Source organism: Anabrus simplex, chromosome X (genome assembly GCF_040414725.1).
Source record: "Anabrus simplex isolate iqAnaSimp1 chromosome X, ASM4041472v1, whole genome shotgun sequence".
Classification (NCBI taxonomy): domain Eukaryota; kingdom Metazoa; phylum Arthropoda; class Insecta; order Orthoptera; family Tettigoniidae; genus Anabrus; species Anabrus simplex.
Genome location: NC_090279.1, coordinates 60786334 through 60803982, shown reverse-complemented (window position 1 = coordinate 60803982; position 17649 = coordinate 60786334). Strand labels below are relative to the sequence as shown.

The following is a 17649-nucleotide window of genomic DNA, read 5'->3' as shown; positions in this document are numbered from 1 at the left end:
TAACCCTAACAAAACAGAAGTGTCATGTTTTCACCTGAATAATCGCCAAGCTGGCATTAAACTTCACATACGTTTTTGTCACCAAGAACTTCGGCATAGCAGCTATCCCAAATATTTGGGGATTACACTTGATCGCACTCTATCTTGCAAACAACATCTTAAGAATCTGTCCAGAAAGCTCAAAACATGTAATATTATCCTTCAGGAATTGTATGGCTCAAGTTGGTGTTCATCAGCAAAGACTTCATGATCTTCTGCTTTGGGACTGGTTTTCTCGTGTCCTGAGTACTGTGCACCAGTTTGGCTGGATAGCCCATATACAAGACTAATTGATACTCAACTGAATGCTAGCTTGCGGTTAATATCTGGTACTGTCCAATCCACATCCCTTTATTGGCTCCCAATTCTGTCAGGTATAATGCCATCTGTTTTAAAAAGATCAAATGCTCCTATCCGAGAGTTCAAGAAGATAGAAATGAACCCTCAACTGTATGTTTTGGATGATATTCCTGTTCTCAAGGTAACGAGTTTCTGGTCACGACATCCATCTTTGCATGATGCTGTCGCATTGGCTTTTTTGGGAATTTTCACCCTTTAGAAGAATGAAGAAGTCGCTGGAAAGTTGCCACAGACAGTTCCTTACACAACATCTTTTCTGGTGAATATCATCTACCGCGTAAGATTGGGACCAGTCTGAATCGGGTGAGAACAAATCATGGACGATGCAGGGATGCCCTCTATAAGTGGAAATATATCTCATCACCAGAGTGCGACTGTGGTGCATCTCGGCAGATGAACCCCATATTGTAAGTGAATGTACACGACATTCCTACACAGGTAGCCCAAGTGACTTTTTGGAACCAACACAGGAAGCCATACAGTGGATCACTCAACTGGACATTCTGCTATGTTTCTTGTCTGTGTATATTTGTAAATACTATATATTTGTATGTATGTATCTAACTTGTTGCCCTATGCTAATAATAATAATAATAATAATAGGTAAATAACGTAGTGATATAATACTTTCAAAATTGTAATTATTGTCACTGACCTTACACAGTATCACAAGTGTATGTCCTTTTTTAAAACATTTAATGCAGTAGTGTTTTTGAACTGTAGTTGTGACATTGCTAATTAATTTTTTGCTGTCACACCTTTGTTGGTTACTGTGTGAAGTGATCTTTGATAATCCCTGGGAAATGGTTGTAAAGTCTCGGATTGGTGCTCTTAACTAAGCCCTTGTATCAGCACGTTATGCGATGGCTAGTCATAGCCTAAGGTTTGACTTCAAACCAGATTTGTGATGGAAACTACGAATTCTGAATGGTTTATTTGATTTTGTGAGTGGTTAGAGTCTTCTCGGCTCTTATGTGATGCATTGAATTGTTCGTACTGTACATTCACAACTAGTGGCAAGAAATATTCATGTCGGTCCTCAGAACTACCCAGTACCAGCTCACACTCTCTGTTTCTTTGTAATTCATGTGTAACAGGACACAATAGGCTACGTTAGAGAACAATCTTGTATTATGACCACCTGTAAAAATGTTGCTTATGAATCCTTTTCACACACAAAATCATATTTCTATTTTTGATGGAGTCTAAATTTGCTTTCTACTTTCTAAACATATTTTGTGCAGAGACCAGCAAAGCGACATGCATTTTATGTGTCTTCTTTTTTCTTGGCATATATGGCAGAGGACAGTCCATTGTCTACGTAGCTTAGTCCATTTTACATCATAGATTTTAGATGCTTCTGAAGGATTTAGTCGACCGGACCTGATCTGCTACTTCCCACTTTGTTTTATATCTCACCTCAGGCGCTATTGTTTCCTCACTCTCATTCCAGCAGTCTACAGATATCATGCCGCAACTTAAATGACTTCCTTTAAAATGTCTAAAATATTTGCCATGCCAGTTTGGTATTGATTTTAAGATTCATAAAATTTCCTAATTGCTGACTTGTGGAAATACACGTATTTCTGAGATTACCAATTAGTGTTGAGATTACCTTCCATTTGTGGAGAGACACATCGTCCTGAGCTAAATAGTGATGAGGCTTACTTCCGTTTGTGTAGGACACATGGTCCTGAACTAACCACTTAGTTATGTGGCTTCCTTCCAGCTTTAGAGCGTCGAGTGTCACATGGCCCTGAGCTGACCACTTTGTGCCACTCCTCCATGGTCTTCATATTTATAGGCGTGATCGGAGTGAAAATAACAAACTGATTAATATGATCGTCTGCTGTCTATGACGTATGTAAGCTGAAATATGAATTGTAAAATTCTATTCAGGCTAGAATACACTGACGGACTCCCCTCTTTTAGGTACTCATAGAATTTCACCGGATATTCAAACTGTCCTTCCCATTTAACACATATATACCCATTTTTTTTTTAGTTATAAGTTTTTCTTCACAATGCATTTATAGGAGTCACTTAAACACGAAATCCAGAAGCGTTCAGCCATTCAAACACTATTTTTTGAAAATAAGTATTTATAGATATCGGACATAGGCTTTAGGGGAGAAAATTTGAACATACAATAAACTAATTTGAATGTTAGGATGTGTAAAATATCCTTTGCATTCCATTTTTGTAACAGAACATTCATCAGTCTGCATCTGGTGGCAGGGTCCGGTGTTGTGGTTCATTGACTCCAGTTAGTTCGGTCTCGGGCCATGTCTGCATGTAGTCTTCCAACTTTCAGGCCGTTGTGCACTTTATCAGTCTCTTCTGTCTGGTTCGTCCCTAGTGCCTCTTTTCACCGACTTTCTGTGTAATACTCTGACTTTCCCAATGTATCGTCCTCTACACGCAACACTTGCCCAAACCAGCGCACACGCCTTTCCCCAATTTTCTTCTGGATCGGTGCAATGCCAAAACATTTTCTAATAACATCATTTGAAATGTGATCTAGTCTAGTTATGCCAGCCTTCCACCTATGCAACTTCGTATCCATGATGCCTATTTTGCGTTCTACCTCTAGAGCTGGGCAGCATTCGTTGCCGTAGAAAACGACAGGATGGATATCGATAGGACAGATATCAGTTCGGTAGAACTTAGTTTAGAGATGGCCCTTCGTCCGAAGTTCGAAAGGGTGCCTGTTGTCATTCTCCACTTCAATCAGGCTTTGTATATCCTTAAGTTGACTTCATCAGTAAGTCGGCCATAATCATAGATTGTGGAGCCAATATACTTAAATATCTCTACTCGTGCAATATCTTCAACGTCAACATGCATGGTTCCAAATTCTCGACGATGTAATGCAATGTATTCTGTCTTGTTATTGTTGAGGCGCGGGGCTTATTGCGCTAGTCGATTGTTCCAGTCTTCTATTTGACGCTGCAGGTCTAGCTTATTCCCTTCAGCCAAATGATATCATTTGCTTAGAGAAGTGTTCATGGTATTGGACTGCGCAGGTTTGTGGTAATTGTGTCCATCACATGAATGAGCTGCAGTGGTGATAAGCCGGGGCCTTGATGGACTCCTACAGTTATGCGGAAGTCATCAGACGCTCCTGCGGCAGCTTGAACACAGCTCATTTTTTCTTTGTAGAGCAATTATACCCTCTCAGCAAGGTGCTCTGGAATGCCATGTACTCGTAGGGCTGACTAACTAGGTCATGAAGTACCCGATGGAAGGGCTTCTAAGGGTCCAGAAATTTGTGATGAAGCCTCTTATTCTTTTCACAGTGTTTCTCAAGTAACAGTCCGGCAGCATGGGTTTCTCCTATTGCGCCACAATTTTACACAAATCCAGCTTGGCTTGTTGTATGTTTGTCTAAATCGCTAATCCTTTTGTCGAAGATTTGTTCTAAGTCTCTCATTGCGAGGCTCAGAAGTATGTTCGGGCCGTAATTAGAAAAATCGCCAGGGCTTCCCTTATTTCTGAATTGATACTCCGTCGCTAGTCTATTTGTTTTTGACCTTCATTGATGATATGGTTGAAAAGCTTGCTTTAGCCACACTGCTGCATCCCCCCATTGAGAGAAACAAAACTCTGCTGGAAGATAATCGGGACAGATGGCTTTCCCTCATTTCATTTCATTCAGCATAGCCTGGACTTTAGTGACGTCATTTTCCTACGTTGTACCTTCAACAGCGGAGGTGATTAGGATTGGTAGATGCGGAAATTCCATGATTGAAATGATGTTAAAATAGTTCCGCCAGTGTACTCGCGCTTCCCGCCTGTCCAGTAGCAAATCGTCTGTTTCCTCATTGATGCCGTAAAAACGTTGGACTTCTGACGTTTTGCGATGGCTCGATTGGACTAGCCGTTAAAAATTCCGCTAGAATTCGCGCATGTCATGTTTCACATATAGTCCTGCCTACCGGTTTGATTTTGTTACGGCAAATACCTCCTTCATTTTACGAGTAGCTGCCTTGATGGCATTCCAACGAGCAAGAAACTTGTGGTACAGCTGCTTTTTCAACCGTACTGCATATTTAACATCTTCATTCCTTGGCCATATATCATGTTTAATCCTTCGTTGTCGTCGCCCTGACTTAATTGTTCCAGGAATAGAGCGAAAGGCGTCTTTCAGTTTAGTCCGGCTCACTTCAACTATGGTGATTTGTGACTCTGTAACTTTTGCAACGACGTTAGTCTCCTTCTTCAGGAGCAACCATTTGATCCCAATTTGTCTATATCCTGTGAAGTATTGGGCTCTTGGTGACTTTATCCACAGCTTAGAAGACTGGTCGTTGTTGCATCGCAAGGATTTAATAAGGGACAACTGTTATCTCTAGAACATCTTCGAGATTTCACCCTCTCACAAGGATGTAGTCAATGCGAATTGGATGGGAGCCACTGTAGTACTGAATAGATGAATATCACTTTGTTTGAACCGTGTGTTTGCGATGATCAGTTTCTACATAATCGCGAATTTGTTGGGCATCGTCGTTCTTTTCTCCATGTCCATGAACGCCATGGACTGTTTGTTCTTTTTTCCTCGGTCCGACACGTCCATTCAGATCAGCGGCAGCGGTCTTCTTGTCAGGCGGTGCCCAGAACGCATCTTTGGTTTCCATGCGCACGTCAGTTTGTGGAGCGTTGCGCTGAATAATTGGAATTTCCTTCTCTCCCCAATGCGGGCGAGTTACATCAAGCGATTGTCAAACATTTGCACCTCAGAGACTGAACCGTCAAATTTAGCTGATATGACAATGTCAACACCATGAACTGTCCTTCGGTTTCTGTTGTACACCAGTTAGTAACCACACCTCTTTTCACATGACTTTTCTACATTCCATCTTTTTTCCGCACCTCTCAGATGTATACAAGCCTTCTTTAAAGTGCAGTGGCGTATTCGCTACTTCACCCAAGCATAATTCAATGATGTGATACAAAATGGGGGTACTAGCATGGTTAGCCGTCACAGCCCGTGCGACGGTAACCCTAGCATACTTTTCATGCTGACTGGGCACTGCCAATGCGCGTCCCTTCCAGGGGCTGCACTAACCTTGGCTCCGATACCATGAGACATATTTCTGTAATGATGTAACGGCATTATTTTACGGCCGGCTTGTCTTGAAGCATTTAGGTGCTCATGACGGAAGGTAGTAACGCAGCTGCGGACATGGAGAACAGATGCCTTTTGCAGTCACTCCTCTAGAGAAGAAACGCTACCCTCTTTTCTGCATTAACTTCCAGAAATTTAGTGTACCTCTTCCGCCATCTGGTCCCTAGTGAATGTCTCCATCTCCGCCAAAGTTGCCATTAAAGACTTTGTACATGTTTGGTACGCGAGAGCTTTTATATTTTACTCAAGTTCATCGGCAGGCCAGCGGGAAACCCGTATCCGTCACCTGGGAAGCGCCACATGTTACAGCAATATAGTTGGTTGGTGTAGAATATTTATCAATGCTTAATTAAACATTATTTTACTGAAAACTAATTGTGAACCTGATAAATTACTTGTCACAAGAATCACGTATTCACGTAAAGAAGAAGGGTTACTGACTTTTGCACCTTTGCTTGGTGTGATATGCCACAGAACGCATGACATAACATCCAGTGTCGTATTTCCTGCCCCCTGTTGTCTAGTGGTGTCAACATCAATATCTTGTTTGATGATCAAGAGATTTAGTCTGTCATATCTGGAATCAATGTCCCCCTTTCATTTGTCCACTTATTTTCTCCAAAGAGTGCAGTAACAATACATGGTCGAGCCTCCCATTACTTTGCTTGTGAGCCAGTCATGCATTCGACTGGGCCATGTGAATTCAGTTCATACAGCATGAATTGGAATGTACCAGTCCATGTTACGATATATTTTAGCCTGCGTGATCGATTTTCCCATGTGGCAGTTGTAAGCGGATCTCACCTTTAACCAAGAAATTTGCATTTCCCGCCCTTCTTCCGTAGAATATGTAGAACTACTCTGTGGTGGGGAGACAGGCTCAGAATTGGATGCTATCCAACTATGTTATGAATCCACTAAAAATAATCACGTTGCCAGTGATCTTTTGAAATAAATAGAATAATATTCCTTCTTTTACATAGCAGCAATATCCACTACGGTGCAATTCAACATCTTGTCATCTCGAATTTTGGCTCAAGCCTTGATTTTTTGCTCCTTCTATCCGTATTGTTAAAGTTATACTTGTAAGAATATTCAAGAGCATGATAGGTTGCGTTTGGTTTCAAAATTAGGATATTAGGACATTGTAATAAGACGCTACCACCAATGCCATATTCTGTGATGCCTTCATAATGTCTTTAACAGCAGTGTCTTGAGGAAAAAAGAGAGTATCAATGCTAGCGAGAGAGCCGTCGTATACTTGTTATATTTCAGCTTTGCCAGGATTTCATCAGGATTAGTGGCTACCGTGTTAAATACAGGAATTAAGATGCAGACTGATGGAGTACATGGTAGTAAGTATGAACGTCCTTGTATAAACCTACCGTCCTATATATAGGTTGGCTATGTTTGATTGCACATCAAAGATACATATTTCGGAAAAGCGACACAGTGACATAATAAAATGCTATAGGGATATAACAATGTACATTTGTGTGACAAAATAACATTCATAAAAGATTAGCCGTGTTTCAACAGATCTTGCTGAATGTCGGCAAACGTTCTCAACTTTATTAATATCTACAGCACAGACATTATCTCAAACAACCTCAAGAACAAGGTCCTTTACAAAAATTATTACTTCCCTGCAACAAAGCGCAGAGTGCTTGAACAAGGTCAAAACTCCAAAGCATATGCCGTTCTTTATGTAGGAGAACAGACTACGGATTTCGATAGAATAATATGTGCTGGATTAAAGAGCTTGTATGAGTATTTACCCTTTTAGGCTGGACAACTTCTCATGCTTTCTTCAAATGCGGTTGTCTATTAACTCGTACATTTCTAAACCGTGACAATTTTCTTGCGCCTGATATCGTGATTAAGAAAAAACGCAACATATTCTCGTAAGAAGTGAGAGCTTTTCAAATTTAACCTCGGATGATGTTTACTCTCAGGAATGTAATGTTTATGAGTATCGAGCTCTCTGCACTGGATATCAGTGATTGGAATGTCCAGTAGCAAATCCCCTGTGTGAGAGTTGTAGTGGATTTGGCTGTTGAACTATTGGTCACATGGTTTTAATTTGTCACTGTAGATCGAGACCCGAGGTGAGCTATAGAGATCATCAACCTCCGGACGGCGGATCATCTAGTTTTAGGTGTAGTGTGTGCAGTGAAGTCCTGGCTAGGAAGTTGGACCTCTTGCGACATCTGAAGAGACACAAGGAAGATCGACCCTTCAAGTGCGGTCACTGCGGAAAAGTGTTATGTAGCCGAAGCAGCTTGTCGAAGCACCTCAGGATCCACCCGCTCCAAGTGTGCGGATTTTCTGATAAACGCTTTACAAAGAGGAAAATGCTGACTGGTGACACGCGATTGCATAAAGGTGGGATTATAAACGAATGCTCAGTATCTCATAAAAATTGCAGGAAAATGCCGGACAATATGCGGTCTCACTGGGGCGAGAACCGATGCTGCTGCAACGTCTGTGGTAGATCCTTCAGCTGGAAAAAACTAGCAGGTCACATGGGTATTCACACAGGCAACAAGCCTCACTTTTGCACTGTATGTTGCAAATCATATGTCAAGAAAAGCAGTTTATCTTATCACAAGCTGACTCAAACAGGAGATAAGCCAAACAGTTGCAATGTCTGTAGCTAGTCATTCATTCAGAAAGGCAGTCTAACCGAACATATGCGCACCCATACAGGCGAGAAGCCATACAACTGCAATGTCTGTGGCAAGTCATTCATACGGAGAGGTAAACTAACGGAACATATGCGTACCCATACAGGCGAGAAGCCTCACAGGTGCAATGTCTGTGGCAAATCATTCATACAGAGAGTTCATCTAACCGAACATATGCGGACCCATACAGGCGAGAAGCCTTTTACGTGCAATGTATGTGGCAAATCATTCATACAGGGAGGCAAACTAACCTTACATATGCGAACCCATACAGGCGAGAAGCCGTACAGGTGCAATGTCTGTGGCAAATCATTCTCAACGAAAGGAAGTATAAATGATCATATGCTTACACATACAGGCGAGAAGCCATACAGATGCAATGTCTGTGGCAAGTCATTCGTGCAGGGAGGTAAACTAACCGAACATATGCGGACCCATACAGGCGAGAAGCCGTACAGTTGCAATGTCTGTGGCAAATCATTCACAACGAAAGGAAGTTTAAATGATCATATGCTTTCCCATACAGGCGAGAAGCCATACAGCTGCAATGTCTGTAGAAAATTATTCATGCAGAGGTGTAAACTAACAGAACATATGCGGACCCATACAGGCCAGAAGCCTTACAAATGCAATGTCTGTGCCAAATCATTCACAAGGAAAGGCAGTCTGACCGATCATATGCTTACCCATACAGGCGAAAAGCCAAACAGCTGCAATATCTGTGGCAAATCATTCAGAAAGAAAGGCCATCTGACCGAACATATGCGAACCCATACAGGCGATGAGCATTACAGTTGCAATGTCTGTGGCAAATCATTCATACAGAGAGGTAAACTTACCGAACATATGCGGAGACATACAGGCGAGTCATAAAGGGAGGCAAACTAACCGAGCATATGGGGTCCCATACTGGCGTGAAGCCGTACAGGTGCAATGTCTGTGGCGAATCATTCATAAAGAGAAGCTAACTAACCGAAGATGTGCTTACCCATACAGGCGAGTCATAAAGAGAAGCAAACTAACCGATCATATACGGACCCATACAAGCGAGAAGCCTTACTGGTGCAATGTCTGTGGCGAATCATTCACTAGGAAAGGCAGTCTGACCGATCATATGCGGACCCATACAGGCGAGAAGCCAAACAGCTGCAATGTCTGTGGCAAATCATTCATACAGAAAATCTTTCTAACCGGTCACATGGGGACCCATACAGGCGGGAAGCCATACAGCGACAATGTCTGTGGCAAATCATTCATAAAGAGAGGCAAACTAACCGAAGATATGCGGACCCATACAGGCGAGAAGCCTTACAGTTGCAATGTCTGTGGCAAATCATTCACAAGGAAAGGCATTCTGACCGATCATATGCTGACCCATACAGGCGAGAAGCCAAACAGGTGCAATGTCTGTGGCAAATCATTCACAAAGAAAGGCAGTCTGACCTAACTGTTCATATGCGGACACACACATAAGAGAAGCCATACTGTTACAAAGTTTATTCCACTGAAGCACAACTTGTAGTATTCCAGCAAGATATAGCAGATATCCTGGATTCAGGAGGTCAATTGAACTGTATCGCGACTGACCTGTCTAAGGCATTTGATAGGGTAGATCATGGGAGACTACTGGCAAAAATGAGTGCAATTGGACTAGATAAAAGGGTGACTGAATGGGTGGCTCTGTTTTTAGAAAATAGTACTCAGAGAATTATAGTAGGTGAAGCTTTATCTGGCCCTGTAAAAATTAAGAGGCGAATTCTTCATCGCAGTATTATTGGACCTTTATATTTTCTTATATATATCAATGATATGTGTAAAGAAGTGGAATCAAAGATAAGGCTTTTCGCAGATGATGTTATTCTGTACAGAGTAATAAATAAGTTACAAGACTGTGAGCAACTGCAAAATGATCTCGATAATGTTGTCGGGTTGTTGCATTTTCAGATTAAAGCTCGCAAATGAGCTGTTTTCATTCAGCAATGGCTACTATACCCCACCCATATCCAATCCCTCCTTCAACGATAACGTCCCTTCCTCCCCAACATCAATAACCGAACCACCGCCGTCTCAATCTATGTATGTAGGATTGCGACGGCAGTGAACCGTACTGCCGAACTTTACCCCCACCACTACCACGTGAAAGGGTTTGACAGCGGCATAGGTCCTACCCTTCCGAGGGCCCGGCTCACATTGAATACTTTTGCCCTCCACTCGCGTGGGCACGCTGTTGTACATAACGTCACTCACCGTAAGCCCACGTGACGAATACGGCAGCTCCTATTGGTAGAAACATCTCCCGATTGCTATTGGTCGATTTGAGTTTGACAACTTGGACCACGTGGGACGACCACGTTTTTGACGTTTGTGACATTTTGCTTTACTTTGATTTGTATGCGCATATCTGTTATCTTCGTTTGCGTGTTTGAATAAAAAGTACAAGATATTTGATGTAAGCATCCTTACTGTTCTTGTTTTACTAATCTCCTGAGGCCAGAACATGAAAACATACCACAGCAAGGCAAATGAATTTCGGATAATTTGAAACATAAGTGCGGCCAGTATCCAGTATTCGGGAGGTAGTAGGTTCGAACCCCACTATCGGCAGCCCGGAAAATGGTTTTCTGTGGTTTCCCATTTTCACACCAGGCAAATGCTGGGGCTGTACCTTAATTAAGGCCACGGCTGCCTCCTTCCCATTCCTAGGCCTTTCCTGTCCCATCATCGTCATAAGACCTATCTGTGTCGGTGCAACGTAAAGCAACTAGCCTTATCATAGTTGTCCCCCTGTGGGTAGGGGCAGTAGAATAACAGCCACAGCATCCTCTGCCTGCTGTAAGAGACGACTAAAAGGGGTCCCATGTGGGCTCTGTACTTGGGAGCTTGGGTAGGCGACCACGGAGCCCTTAATTGAATTTTGGCACTGCTTCCGCTTATTTGTGCAAGGCTCCCCACTTTCATCTATCCTATCTGATCTACCTCGATCACGACCTGTTCTTTTCTGCCCCCGATTGTATTATGTATGGAGGCCTAGGGAGTCTTATTTTCCTCAAACGGCATGGTCCTTCTTAGCTGATACCATCATTTTTCCTAGTGTCAGCCCCCTTCCATTTCTTCTCTCCGATTACTAATATATATAGGGGATAGTTGCCTAGTTGTACTTTCCCTTAAAACAATGAACTAGATTTTAGGCCCTTTTAATCAACAGGCATCATCATCTTAAGCAAGGAGATTTGTGGTGAGGGCAAGATATTTGGTGGCCATGACATATACTAGGAACTGTCCCATCATTCGCCTTACTGCAGGCGAAAGGAAAAACCAATCTCAGGACAGCCAGTGGTAGGGGAACAGCCCGTTTCTGTGTTCCAAATGCAGAGGTGTAGAAACACGGTGCAACCATAGCCACCCCTCCTCTGCTTGGTTGGCCGGTTGGAGTGCATGCTGTCAGACCACAGATCAGCCTACTCTGCAACCATCAACATAGATTTCTGCCTTCGATATACAGCAGGCACAAATGGCACTGTCTGAAGTGAGTTTCCACTGTCTTCAACTGGCATTTCGTCTAGGTCACAGCAAAGTCCCTTGCACACCGTAATGTTGTGGAAGTAGCAGCATATTGTTCATAATACTGTACTAAATTAGCAAGCAATTCCTTGGACATAGCTCTTAATAGGTGGAGCTATGTTGTGACTTGGCATGGGAATGTTTTGTGCTGGATCAGCTGCCATATTATTGTATGTAGATCCTGATGCTACATATTTCTGTAAATTTATTAGAACTCCTCTCCTGCAGATGGACTGAAAGGAAGCATTATTTGTACCTCCTGCATGTTGTAAGAGCGAGCAATCACAGAATCTGTAAGCTCTCTCTTGTCTTTTAAACCCTCAAATATATTCATGATTCCATCCTTTTCCATGTAGCAGAAAATTTTTGATATATCCTACTGTCACATAAAATAGAACATTTTTATTGTAAATAGTGTAGATCAATGAATACAAGGGATGCATACAATTTTGTAGCTTGACATTCTTTATCATCTAAATGCAGATGACTGATTGAATGATATGTTGTGTTTTGGTGCAGTATGTAGGAACAGAGTATGTGCTATCATGTCTTGGTTTCTTCAAACACTACTCTGCAAGAGATTTGTCATCCTCTAGTAGATGCAAAAGAAGTACACATCTCAATATTTTTCAGTGTGTGGCCCAAGGTGCCTCTTTTGACAGACTGAAAGATGTATCATATAGTAAGTTCCTTGGGAAAATACAAATGGTGTTGCTGAAAACTTTTGCTGTGCCATTGCAACGTTAAACTGCAATAAGAGAGAAAAGTATTATGTTGTACCTTGTCAGTTCCAGTCTTTCTTTCATAAATGAATGATCTTGTATTTGTGTTGTATTGAATAGTTTTCTGGCTGATGAATATTAATTGATGATTAACACTGCTGAATATAATTTCTACACAATTTTGTACCTGTAACACTGTGGATAGTAGGTAGAATATAGCTCCATAAATCAAAAGATCATGTTTCACTTCAATTTACCTTTGAATCCTACAAACTCCCTCCTTAGCATATGAGTTTCCTTTCATCATTTTGGTTCCTGTATATGGTTTTCTTTCTTACATTGTATTTATATTTTATTTCCTGCATAAGTGGCATATCTTGATACTATTGAATGTTACAGTTGGCTTAAGTAGTGTTAAAGAGGACTGATGTACGAGGGGATATTAGTGTCTATTTCTGTCATAGGTCTTAATCTGAGATAAGGATTGCCAATCCCACTCACCTTCAGGTCACTTCCTTCCTCCCTTTGTGAGTTAGCTTCCTTTTTCCTCAGCAGAAACAAGCAAAAGGAGCACAGGCAAGGCCAGTCACTCCGATCCTTGAAGGCTTTGTGAATTAGTAAAAATAAAATATAGCTCCATAATAGAAATAATTATAATAAGCAGCACAAGCTTGTAAGCTTCTTTTCTCCAGCAAAAAATTTATTAATAATAATAATAAAGCACAGCCCAACCTCCAGGTGTATTGTTGTTCAGAATGCAGTATTTCAGAAAAAGGTAACAGAAAGAAGGAAAGAAAGAAAAGTAAATGAAAGAAAAATAGAAGAGAAAAAAAGAAAAAATATACTTAATATAATATTTAAGAGTGGAGGGGGACGAGAACCTGGGGACCCTCCGCGCGCTAAACGATTTAAATCACCCGCCCGGTAATTTTATTTCAGCCCTGTTTACACTAGAGGCGCTGGTGTGCAATTCCTGGCGATCTTTTCGCTGCCGTTGCGTTCAGAAGTGAAAAATAACGTTGAGAGTCATCTCTTACTCATTCTCTTTGACCACGTGTAAAGCCCACTAGAGCAGGACTGTATTGATAGTTGATAGTTAGAAATATAACGGGACATTGCACCCAGTGCTGTTTTCAAGAAGTGTCGTGTACACTGGAGTTCTCACTGGTAATTCATCCTTTCCTAAATTCAGCCCGTTCTACTGACTGATACAAATCAAATCCGTTCTTTAAGTGTTTGTTTTAAGTGATTACACCGAATTAAAATATCAGGTTTTGTCTCGAGGTGTGAGGTATGTGTTACATAAGACGCGTATTAGGCATTTGTACAGCCTATTCCGTTAATTTATTGTGCTACAGATTTTCTTCATTGAGAAATTGTGACTTTTATCATTTACACTGTGTCCACAATCACTATTGTCGGTAAGGTTCAAGTTCTATAATTTACTTTTGCGAAAATTATAGATCTCAATTGGGAACAGTAAGAATTTAATACTAATCTTTCTCAGTTTCAGCATTCTACATATTTTTAACATTTAATATTTTTCATTTTCTTAAATTTTGTTTCTACTTAAGCATTAAAACTGTATACACATATAACTGGCATTCTTTTTGAAAACTCCTGGCCTTTGTGTCACTAGTGCCGCAAATCTGTTCCTCGTGTGTTGTAGCAATATAACGTAACTTACCTTACCTATCAAAATTTTTTTGGAGTGAAGAATTTTTCTGAAGGGCTACGCAGGTGAAGAATTGCGGATATTAGTTTCAGAAAGAAATTACAATATGTAGTGCATAATTTTAATTATTGTGTTGCTGTGTTATTTACCTATGTTTGCAATTTAATAGTGACGCTGTGAATGTTGAGTTGTTCTTTACATTGTAGGCTGCGACATATGGTAGTAGGGTTCGAAATTTTGAGAAGTTTCCGTTTAGGATATCATATGTAGAATTCTTGTTATGGTTATCAGTGTTGTTATGGAGATTGTTCTGCATAGTATCAGTCATAGAAAACTTGAGGTCCAATAGGTATGATCACAATATTAACAGTCATGTAAAATTTTTGGTATGTTCATAATATTGACGGTCATGTAAAATTTCTAGCATAATGCTTAGTCTGTTGACATATAACCTAAGTAGCAATGACTGCAATAAGGTAATATATTTCTCTGGGCTATGTTTCAGTGTAAAATCATTGGAAGTAATCAAGAACCCCAGTAGCTTCTAACTACTTCAGTTGCAGTGTGAAATGGATCTGCAAGTAAAAATCAAAGAGGAACCAGCCTGGCTTGAAAGAACAACAAATGCATCACTTGTGAGTCTCATGGCAAATAACTTTATAGAGATCAGAATTTAACGCTTAGTAGCTGAATAAGTTTGGCAGGGGCATTATTTACTATGTGCTTCCCCAATATTAACCCCAGCAGTCGCCATTTGCTACATGGGCATCTAGGAAAAGTATGTCTCTCTTTTGTTTCTTTGTCTGGGAGTATGTGATAATGTGCTACGCAAGGCAGCCAACTCTTAGGAAGTACAAACAACAGTATTTATATACATCTATAGGTCCAACTAGTGACAGAAACTTTGTTCATGGGGCAAGGAAAGGGGTTCTGGTGGCACATGCCCCCAGATTATGGTCGCCAAGTGGACAATTGGCCTCTAGCATTTACTAGGGAGATGGCAGTGCATGCTATGTTTGATAGTGGCAAAAAGCTGAATTAAAGTTGTGGACTTGATAGTGAAGGAACCTTGGTTAGGTCCAGCTACCAATGAAGTTGTGACAGGCAGCGTTTCAAGATCGAGGCATCAGGACATTTCATGAGCTAAGTACCCATCTAATGACTGTTTATTGTTTATTGATTACCTCTGGCATTTATTGAAATGGATTTCTGTAGGTTGTATGGTTATGTTTTTATTCTCCAGCGTTTGGTAATGGTATCGTTGTGGCATTGACATCATCTCCTATCTTACATTATCCAATTTTAGTGCTAGTAGCTGCTGAACTGAAGGACAATAGTGGGTGCTGGATTTAATTCGGTTATGACCAGTAGGTCTTTGAATCTCATAGTGAACATATTTTGCCTCCAAGAGAAATTCCAGGTAAGATTTGCATCATTTAAACTTCTTTACAATGTTACTAATGTTGGGTGATCTCATAGTAAAACTCTGCCTTGGCGGAGAAGCTGTGAAATAATTTTGGAGAAGAAGCGACTTATTGTCATCATCTTTCCTTGCTCTGTCTGTTGCTACTGTAAACACAGTAAATTGTAATCTTCTGAATGTGTGGCTTACAGTTCAGTCTCTCTTCATCTGATAGTTTACATGGTGATGTGATAACGTTCTACTTTCATGTTGGCGAGTGTAATTTGGGTCCATTCTAGAGGTATTTGATGAAGCTGAATATCCCAGCACACGTCTGTAATTATACTGGCTTAAAAGTCAATTCCTGCACATCATTCTATACTCTTGACACTTCATGTTATGTTCTGTTCTTGGGTATATAGAAAAAAAACAATAGCTGTCATCAACAACAACGGAATTCAAAAACTACAATGTGATCCTGCAAATAAATTTCAAAACAAAATAAAACAAGCTATCCAGCAAACAGACTTCATTCTCACAGAACAAGAAAAAGAAAGCCTCACCATCAAAAAATCCCAAACTCCCCACAGTAAGAGCCATCCCCAAAATACACAAAAGCTCATGTCCCATTAGACCAATAGTAAATTATGATGTGCTAAGTTACAATTTAAGCTAACAACTTAAAAAAATCCTAAAAGAGAAAGTCGCACATAAAGAAGACAGATAAATTAAAACCAGCCTAGAACTAATCAAGCCTGAAAGCGCCCGACTGTTCACTTTGCCTTACGGTCCTTATTGCCCGAAAACACCCAGCTGCATTATCTGCATACGTGTTCAATCTATGCAATAGTTTTGTATTTTTTGGTGGTGAATTGTTTATTAGGCATTGATGAACATGGAGTACAATATACTAGCCTTAGGAAATAAAAGAAGAGTGAGAATTTGTCTTGAAGTTGTCTAGGCAACGGTCTTGAACTTCCGCGAGTGCTGGTCAGCTGTTTCGTTCTTAAACATGACGGGATTGAATACTGCGGATATTGAGACTGAGCTGAATAACGGCATAAGAAATGACACAGAATTGTTGAGCAGGTTGGAGGAAAATTTTTAGTGAGTAAATAACATATCAACAAAAATAATTTTACTGATTACTGCGATATAAGTGAAAACGGATATCTAGAAATCGGACCTGATGATGATGCGGCTGCAATTCAGATAACACAAACATTTTGTTTTATTATTCAATGATTATACGGATGATGTTGAACCTATCAATAATTTCAAAAGAGTATTATGAGAAATAGGTTATATTTTTACATATGTTAGGCGGAGAGAATCTATTCATTGATATTACCAATTGCGTATATATTAATGCAGCAATCAAACAGGCATTTCAGTAAAATAGAAACAGAATGGGAAGACACTTGCTAGAGGAAATGAAAGTTGATATACAAGGTCACCATTACACTTCCAGAATCTCATCTTTATTGGCTTAGGGGCATTTACACAACATGAGAATTTGACAAATACAGCCTACCTCAGTGTTGAGTATCTCCAGCACGGGTGGGGGTTTGAACCGACAAACTTATGACTCAATGAATAGAGAAATGGACATGATGGTATGTTAAATGTTGTAAAGGATGGCATATTTTCTAATATTATTGAAAATGTGAATACATTGTGATCAATATTTTTTAATGATATTTAACCTTTTCTGAAACGGTGTGCTCTGTTTGAATGTTTCCTAATTAATAGGTTGAAACCTGGGGATAAGCGGAGAAAAAATGTGGGTGGTAAAGGCTTAAAGATACCCTTTGACATCACTAACATGTACACCAACGTATCAATAGATGAATCCATTAAAATTATCGAAAATCTTCATAAAGAAAATACTTCACTGCAGGAAACCAAAGAAATAATTAGCCCTATTAGAACAATGCTACACCAAAATAGCTTTGCATTCACTGACAAGATGTATTGCCACAAACAAGGGTTAGCCATGGGCTCACCATTATAAGGTATAATAGCAAACATTCTTTTGAATAACTTTGAAAACATCTTCTGAACGTATTAGCATT

At 40.4% G+C, this 17649-nt stretch overlaps 1 protein-coding gene across 1 annotated transcript; it reads left to right on the top strand.

Annotated features, from left to right (window-relative positions):
- The first annotated feature begins 8338 nt into the window (after positions 1–8338).
- On the top strand, positions 8339–9305 carry LOC137503274 (zinc finger protein ZFP2-like). The gene has a single exon (XM_068230820.1). The coding sequence runs from the start codon at positions 8389–8391 to the stop codon at positions 9085–9087; it is 699 nt and encodes a 232-aa protein (XP_068086921.1). The 5' UTR covers positions 8339–8388; the 3' UTR covers positions 9088–9305.
- The last annotated feature ends 8344 nt before the right edge of the window (positions 9306–17649 follow it).